The 8,264-nt window shown below is 57.4% G+C and overlaps 3 protein-coding genes across 3 annotated transcripts; all 3 read right to left on the reverse strand.

Moving 5' to 3' along the window:
• Positions 1–1,126: 1,126 nt before the first annotated feature.
• On the reverse strand, positions 1,127–2,273 carry TNP2 (transition protein 2). The gene has a single exon (XM_055341207.1). It carries the CDS (start codon positions 1,981–1,983, stop codon positions 1,477–1,479), a length of 507 nt encoding a protein of 168 aa, XP_055197182.1. The 5' UTR covers positions 1,984–2,273; the 3' UTR covers positions 1,127–1,476.
• Positions 2,274–5,631: 3,358 nt separating this feature from the next.
• Positions 5,632–5,907, reverse strand: PRM3 (protamine 3). Its single transcript, XM_055340681.1, has one exon. It carries the CDS (start codon positions 5,905–5,907, stop codon positions 5,632–5,634), a length of 276 nt encoding a protein of 91 aa, XP_055196656.1.
• Positions 5,908–7,465: 1,558 nt separating this feature from the next.
• On the reverse strand, positions 7,466–7,849 carry PRM2 (protamine 2). Its single transcript, XM_055339347.1, has 2 exons — positions 7,591–7,849; positions 7,466–7,509 (listed from the first exon to the last, which is right to left on the reverse strand). Exons 1-2 carry the CDS (start codon positions 7,847–7,849, stop codon positions 7,466–7,468), a joined length of 303 nt encoding a protein of 100 aa, XP_055195322.1.
• Between the last annotated feature and the right edge of the window lie 415 nt (positions 7,850–8,264).

Here is an 8,264-nt window from a genome sequence, read left to right on the forward strand (position 1 = left end):
AGAGAAACAAGAGCCAGGGTGGTCGGGACTTCAAAATGCACATCCCGAACCCCCCTCCCCGCTGGGGTACTGCACGTGGGTCACAGGACAGTGCAGTGTGGGGGCCTATGGGCATCCCATATGTGTGTGTACACACTTGTGTGCACCAAGATGGAAACAAAGGGCAAAGGAGGGCTCGGCCCAAGCAGGGGCCTGCCTGTCTGCTTCGAAGGCTTCTTGGGGTCTCCAGTCCACATCCATTTCTCCTCCTGTGCTGGCATTGGCTCCTTACACCTGCACGAGGTCCCATCACAAGCCACACCCCTGCCCCTTACACAGCCTCTTCCCTGCTTCTGGCTTCCACACCAGGCCCCCAAACACGTGACCCCGTTAGTGAAATCAAAATGCCCACTCAAGGAATAGTTGTCCGATGTACAAGCTTTAATCAATGTTGCATAGAAATTACTGTAGTAACATGTTCCTGCACAAAGGTGGACTTCCTTCTAGCCTTCCATGCGTGATGGCCCTTCTTACTTGGGTGAAACCAACACAGGAACAAGCCATGGGGTGCCTTCTCAGTTCTATTTCCGCCCTAAGGGATGGGAATGGGACAGGGACTTTTAGTAGCAAAATGCTTCATGCACTCGCTTCCTTCTTTGGGGTTTGAACCCATTTGTAACTAAATATGTGGTGTGGAGATAGAGCTTCTTAGACGGGCAGGATCAAAAGGGTCTTCTGCGAATCCATCCATTTTTCCCATTTATCACCCACCTATCCGTGAATTCACCTAGTCCATCCATTTATCCATCATGACTTCATTAAACTAGGTCCAGGCTGCCCATTCATTCTGTCCAAACACCTGTGCGTCCATCCATTGCATTCATCCATCGAGGTTAACCATCCCGTCATTTATCCATCCACTAATCTGATCGTCCACCCACCTACCCAATCATCGTTTAACCAGTTCAGCCATCCTCTCATCGATCCTCCTACCTTCAGCTGTCCCAACTATGTCCAACCAATTCAGCACCCATTCACCAACCACATCCCTCCTACCACAGCCAACTAATCTGATCAACCATTGGTTCAAAGGACTGCTTTGTTACCCTATGAGCACATCAATCCATTACTCACCATACAACATCCATTCTGCTTTCCAGTTGTTCAGTAGATGCTCAACCCTCCCTCCCACTTTCCTCTGCTGCCTCAACCAACCACCTAACCCTCCCTCCCACTTTCCTCTGCTGCCTCAACCAACCACCTAACCCTCCCTCCCACTTTCCTCTGCTGCCTCAACCAACCACCTAACCCTTCTGTCACCCATCCCTCTACCAACCAACCTTCTAATGACTTACCCATCCAGCCTCTCATCCACCCATCCATGCTTCCATCTAAGCTAATCCGTAGTGTGTCCACCCTCCCAATCAACCCGCTCCAATTCATTTCAAGAACTGGTCCATCAGTGCATCATCTGTACAGCTCCCTGGTCACCCTGGCCTATGGCTCCTCTGTGCTTTGGCTCGCAGGCTCATGCAGCCTTTGTCTCACTACCGCAGGTGGGCTGCTCCCCCTCACCTGGGCATGGGAGGACCTTGCGGCCCCTTCCCCACCTGCTTGAAAGATACCTGAGTTCCGCCTCTTCGTTTTATACACCTGCTGGCTCCTCTTGGCCACTTTCCTCTTGTTCACCTTTCCTTCGAAGTTCTTTCTGTTCTTGGGGTAGCTGCAGGAATGGGTGGTGGGCCGAGGGGGACAGTGGTGGGAGTGTATGGTGTGTTTTTGGTGCCTCGGTGGCGGGGTGGGGTGCGGGCTCTGGCTCTGATGGCCAGACGAGCTGTGGTGGCCAGTTGGGCTCTGGCTGGAGCTCCGGCTCCAGCTGCAGCTCTGGCTGCAGGTTTGGCAGTGGGAGCTGCAGGTGCACTGGCTGCAGGTGTGGCCTTGGGGCCGGGAGTTGCTGTGGTGCTGGGTGTGGGTGATGGGCAGGCTCTGTGTCTTGGTGTCCATGGGAGGCCACGCTTGGAGGGGCAGAGGCCGCCTCCTCCTCCTCCTCCTCCTCCTCCTCTTGCAGCACACCCCTACAGAGGCCCTGGCGGCCTCTGCTTATATAGTTGGGGCTGATTGTGATGGCACAGGCCACTGGGGTGTAACAGATGTGGCCAGGCCAGGACAAAGCCCCTGCCCGTTACCCTCACCCCAGGGCGGGGCCATCTGCAGGGACACTTGGGGGGAGTCCCATCTGTTGGTTAAAAGTAGGGACCCGGGATGCCTGGGTGGCTCAGTGGTTAAGCGCCTGCCTTCAGCTCAGGGCGTGATCCTCGGAGTCCCAGGATCGAGTCCTACATTGGGCTCCCTGCATGGGACCTGCTTCTCCCTCTGCCTGTGTCTCTGCTTCTCTCTCTGTGTCTCTCTTGAATAAATAGAGAAAATCTTTAATTAATTAATTAATTAATTAATTATAATTTAAAAAAGTAGAGAGCCTTGGGTCAGATGGAGCTGGGCCTACATCCCAGATCTGCTGCTTCCTCTCCCCTCTGGTCACTCATCTGGGCATTCGCCTCTCCGCGTCCCAGTTCCCCGGCTTGTAGAATAAAGACAATAAGAATTCCCCCTCCACCCGCCCTGGGCATTGGACAATTTAAATGAGAGAATCTCCATCTGGCCAGCCCCCAGAAAGAGCTCAATACCCTTTGTCTAAGCACCCCCAGTGCATCTCTTCATTCCCCCACGCCGCGTGGTAGCCAGGAACACCTCTCTGACCCCAGCGCAGTGGACCAGCTAGGTGGGTGGCAGGCCGGTCAGGTGCATGACTGGTGCATGAGCCAGACGGTGGGTGGGCAGGCGTTGAATGGTTGGATAAGTAAGAGTCACCGGCCCGACTGCTGGGTGGGCCTGGGGTCTTCCTGGTGAGCTCAGCTCCTCCGCAAGATTTAAAGCTGGCGTGCTTAGAGCTCGGTTCCAACCCCAGTTTGCCCTCATGTCCAGTCTTGGGTGGAGTATTTTGGTTTTCAAGGCTCGGTTTCCTTATCCACCAAAGGGACATCGTTCCTTCCTTCGTGGGTATCCTTCTGAGCCCCAGATGCCCGGCAAGCCCCAGGAGCCCCCGAGAGCCTGCCTTTCTCCTGATTCCTGCCTGCTCCCCTCCCTGCGGGTGGAGCCCCGCCGTCCTGGTCACGCACCCTGGCCCTGCTCAGCTGTCCCAGCTCCTGCGTCTACACGTGGCCCTGTCAGAGCGCCCCCATCCAGCGCTCTGTGTGCAGCCGCCACAGCTCCCCCCACACTTGTCCGAAGCCCCTGGGCCTAGCTCCTGGCCTCTTGCACCTGTGTCTCCCACCGGCCCCACCATGGACTTCCCTCCCCTCCCCCAGCCAACCTCTGCTTCTCTCCATTGCTCATGCGCTGCTCTGCCTCTGGTTTTGAGGCTGCTTTTGTTGTAGGTGGGTGCTAAGCACGTCCCACCAGGCAGGGCAGACACGGCTCTCATTTCCCGAGCACTTCTGTGCGGCTGGCCTCCGGGCCCAACCCCGTGTAGGCAGCTCTGCCCTGGAGCCTCCCAGTGACCCCGTGTGGTGGGCTGGACGGTGGCCCCCAAAAGCTACATCCGTGTCCCAACCCCTGGCGCCCATCACAGTGGGCATATCTGGAAAGAGGATCTTTAAGTAGATGAAGGATCTCGAGAGCATCCAGGTGGGCCCCCACGCCCATAGACAGGTGTCCTTGTGAGAGGACAGAGGCAGAGATTAGAGTGACAGGGCCATCAGCCGAGGAGGGCCCGGGGCCACCGTGAACTGGTCAAGGCAGGCAGGATTCTCCCCCAGGACCTCCCGAGGGAGCGTGGCCCTGCTGGTGCCTTCATCTCACACTTCTTTGCCTCTAGACTGTGATAGAATAAACCTCTGTTGCCTTACGCCAGCAAATCTGTGATAATTTGTTCTAGCAGCCCTGAGAAACTAATGCACCCTGGGAAGTAGGTGTGATTATTAGATGTTCCAAAGGGGAAGCAGGCCCAGAGAGGTGGAGTGACCAGCCCAGAGTCCCACAGCTGATTGGTGGCAGAGCCAGGATTCAAATCCAGGTCTGGCCCCTTCCGTTCTTGCCTTCCGGTCCCTACAGGGTCCATGGGGATCACAGAGGGCACAGGTGGCTCTGTCCTAATGGCTCTGCCTTGTGTGGGCTCCGTGGGGCTGGTGGGGGGTGGTAGTCAGTGCTGGGCCACTATGTGAAGACTGGGTTTCTGGGCCAGCTCGCCCACCCTCTCCCACCCTCCCCCACCCCTCCCATCTTCTCACCTTCTCCCCCCTACCCCGCACCCTCCCACCGACCCTCCACGGCTGACCCCCCACACCCCCACCCTTGAGTGCATAGTGGGACAGAGACTGTGCTTTATTCATCTCAGGGCCCATCGTGCCTGGTGCACAGCAGGGGCTCGACAGAGGTTTCCCAGGAAGACCATGGGGCAGGTGGACAGAAGGACCCCACTGACCCACCAGGTTACAGCGGGGCCTCTTCCTTCCGACGTCACTCGCCCTCTGCAGGCGTCAGCAGCAGCCTCCCCTTTGAGGAACTCGAGGCTACTCCCTACCCTCACATCTGCTCCCAGAGAACCTGAGACTCCCCTGGAAATACTGTAACCCCCAGCAGCCCTGATCAGGACCCTTCTCGGGCCCGGATGGCTGGTCCTTGGGGGACTGAGGGAAGTGGGGGTGAACGCATTTGTCCTTCCTTTTGGGAAGAGAAGGGTTAAGGAAGCCAGGGCAGGAAGGGCAAGAGACACGTTCCGAAGTCGAAGCTTCCTGAAGGCCGGAGTAAGCAGACACCAGCCAGCGGCCTGGGTTCTGCATCTGGACCTGGCAGTTTCTCTGGGATCCCTCTGCCTGTTGCTGTGATGAGGGCAGTGGCAGCTGGACCCCTTCATAAACCAGAAGTCAGCCTCTGGGGGCAGGGAGCAGGGGGCAGGGCACAGATGGTCACCTTGGGTGTGAAGATAGTAGCAGAGGACTCCAGACCCTTCCGTAAGCTCTGCCCCTCAAACCAGGGCCAGTGTGACAGGTGCAGCCACCGTGACCCCAGCAACACTTCCTGTCTTACACACTCACTGCCTGCCAGGCCTGATCCCACCCACTCCTGCAGGTACTTCTCCCAAACGATTAGCCTGTGGTCACAGTTAATCTCACCCTTCAACAGGGAAGGGCCAGGCTGAGGCTCAGAGACAGACTGGGACTTGCTCAAGGTCACACAACTAGCAGAAAGAGATTTGAGCCCAGGTCTGTGCTCGCTGGCCCTTTGGGTGCTTTCCGCCTGCACCTGCCCAGACCCAGAGAGGAATCTCCCACTTCCCCTGCCCCCCACAGGCAGGACGAGCTGACCCCCAGCCCTGGCTACCACATTCCCCGCCCCCAAAAGCAGGGGAGGGTGGCTGAGAAGTCACGGGGTGGGCCCTGTGAGAACTTCTGGCTGGACAGCAGGATCAGGGGTGGCGGACCGCTGCTCTCCAACCCTCCCGAAACACACACACATGCGCACACGCACACGCGCGTGCGCCCATGCAACACCACAGGAGGCGAGAAGTCCTTGGAGACTTTTTATTGACTCTTTTCTGAAAGTTCTTCTCGCTGGAACAGTGGCAGGAACGTCTTCCTGGGCCACTGTCGTGGGTCAGGAGTGCGTCTGCTTGGGCTCGGGGCTCTGCTGGGCCACGGGGTCTTCCTTGGCGCCCTCCTCCTCCTGCCGCTCGGGCTCCATCAGCAGCAGCTTGCCCTGCACCGGGAGCTCCTCCTCTTCCTCCTCCTCCTCCTCCTCTCCCTCCTCCTCTTCCTCGCCTTCTGATGACAAGGAGAAGTTATCCTGACCCATGCAGGCCATGAGCTTCTTCATGGAGGATTCGTGGCCCCGGCTATGGCCTGTGCCGAGCTTGGCACAATGGGAGCCCATCGCCAGCTCTGGCTGCCTCTCCAGACTGGGAGGGAAGGCCACTGGGCGGGGAGTGGTGGGCAGTGAGGACAGTAGGCAGGGTGCTGACATCACAAAGGGGCCCCTGGAGCCCCCACCCCCACCCTTGGATACCTGAGCCCCAGGCCAACATCTGACTCAAACCTGGGCTGCCAGCAGCCCCCCTGAGCTCCCACCACCTGCAGGCTGGGGCCCAGTCAGAATTCCAGGCCAGCTGCCTCGCCTTGCCATGTTGCCTCCTCCACCAGGCCTCCTTTGTGCTGGCAAAAGTCCCCCCCCTCCCCCTTTAGCTGAGATGGCAGTTGGGGATAGGATTTCCAGAAGCAGGAGAGCACATAGACTCCTCCCCACATTCTAGAAATACCCAGCCCAAGAGAGCTGTTGACAGTATGTGAAGATGGGTCAGAAGAGTGGCTACTTTTGGGGAGTGGGGAGTTGGCATGAGGGAAGGGAGAGCCGGGACACATCTGATTTCTTGGCCTGGGGCCCAGGAAGAGGGTGAGTGGGGGGAGGCTACACAGGTGCACTTAAAACTTGCACCCTATGTATATTAAGCTATGCTCTTAGGAAAAAAAAAAAAACCCTACTAACTCTTTGGGTCACAGGTCTCTCTCTCTCTCTCTTTTTTTTTTTTTTTTAAGATTTTTTATGTATTTATTAATGAGAGACAGAGGCAGAGTCACAGAGGAAGAAGCTCCCTGTGGGGAGCCCGATGTGGGACTCGATCCCAGGGAGGGGTCACAGGTCTCTTTACCCCTGCCCGTACCACACAATCAGTCCTTTCTTAGCACTTGGGATGGAAAATGGATTCCTGCCAATTTTCTGCCCCAAATCTTTAGCTGAATAAGGACCCTCCTCCAGGGCTCTTGAGGTGGGGAGACTTGCCTGGATTGTCTGGGTGGGCCCTAACTGCACTCAGTAGTGTCCTTAGAAGAGAGGCAAGGGAATTTCACTCAGGAGGAGCTTCAGAGGCAGAAATAGGTTCTGCCCTAGAGCCTCCAGAGGGAGCAGGGCCCTACCAACAGGGCCCTAAAGGCTTGTGGTAATGTAGGGCCTCAAACGCTTGGTCTACAAGGCCCTGCATTACCCTGGCTGGACTTTGATTCCCTCCATCCTGGCCTTGTTCTTGCTGGAGCACACCAGACCTGCCATCCATCTCTGTACAACTCACACTATCCCCAGTTACCCAGCATCCCTGAATATCCATTAAGGCAGAGTAGCAAGGGGCAGCATGAAACCCCGGCTCTGGGTGACGAGGACACCCATAGGGTCACAGGGTGACATGCCAGCATGGTACAGGATTTATTCGTATATAGTCTCTGTGCCATTTTGCCCAAAGGGGACCCCGACAGCAAGTGTATTATCTCAAGCTTTATTTGGCAGATGACTTGGGCTCATTTTAGTCACAATTTTGTGGGCTCCTTGCAAACTCGGGGCTTGGGCATCCCAGGTCAGGGGATCGCGTTGTCTCGTGAGGTGGTTCTTCGGCAGGTAACTTTTCCTTATTTCCAGCCAGGGGTGCCAATGGGCCTGGGAAGGTTTAGTGGCACCTCCTGTATCTCCTCCTCCTGACCCTTCTGGAGCCTGTTGGGAAAGAGTTCTGGTTGGGGGGCTGTGGGGATGGGGCTGGGGGCCTCGAGGGGCAGGGCTGGGGACCAGCTGGACCTCGGTGATGTCTCCTGTGCCTGCAGGCCCTTCTGCGGCGCCTCCGGCAGGAGTGTCGCCGCCTCCGGTGGACCCTGTACCGTCGCCTCCGGGAGCAGTGCCTGTGTCTGTAGTGATAGTCTTTGTTGGTCCTTCCTTCGGCCGTGGGGATGTCCTCGGGGTTCCCGGCCTGCTCCTCCTCCTGCTCCTGGCACTGTTGCTGCTGCTCATGCCCATGCTGTGGATGTTCGCTAGGACTCCTCCCGCGGCATCGGACCATCGTGCTGGCGGGGCAGGTGGCGGAGGCTGAGGCTGCAGCTGGCCTTGGGGTGGGGGAGGAGGGCTGAGGCCTGCCCACCTGCACTTGCTGTTGATGTTGGTCTGGTCTGCTAGCCGCTCTTTGGGAACATGTATATAAAGGGGGCCCCCCACTATGACTCAGTGGCCCCACCCCACCATTGTTCCCCCCCCCCCCCCATAGCCATGCAGCAGCTTTGCCTCGCCTAGAAGATGTGTCCCTGGTCCCTTGTAGCCACAAGAACATTGCCACCTTTTTCTGGTCCAAATCCAAGTCCGTGGCTCAGCTGGTGTGAATTCACACAGTCCTTTCTGACGCTTCCTCACCACCTTGGTGCCGTGCCGTGATCTGGGGTTTTAAACGGGTTGCCCGCATGTCAGCGTATGCCAGACATTGG

This window comes from Nyctereutes procyonoides, unplaced genomic scaffold (genome assembly GCF_905146905.1).
Source record: "Nyctereutes procyonoides isolate TBG_1078 unplaced genomic scaffold, NYPRO_anot_genome, whole genome shotgun sequence".
NCBI classification, from domain to species: domain Eukaryota; kingdom Metazoa; phylum Chordata; class Mammalia; order Carnivora; family Canidae; genus Nyctereutes; species Nyctereutes procyonoides.

Coding starts and splice junctions, on each gene's coding strand:
- PRM3 (XM_055340681.1), bottom strand. CDS start 5,907: ATGGGCTCCCATTGTGCCAAGCTCGGCACAGGCCATAGCCGGGGCCAC.
- PRM2 (XM_055339347.1), bottom strand. CDS start 7,849: ATGGTCCGATGCCGCGGGAGGAGTCCTAGCGAACATCCACAGCATGGG. Junction 7,510..7,590: donor GCACAGGAGACATCACCGAG/GTCCAGCTGGTC, acceptor CTTTCCCAACAG/GCTCCAGAAGGGTCAGGAGG.
- TNP2 (XM_055341207.1), bottom strand. CDS start 1,983: ATGGACACCAAGACACAGAGCCTGCCCATCACCCACACCCAGCACCAC.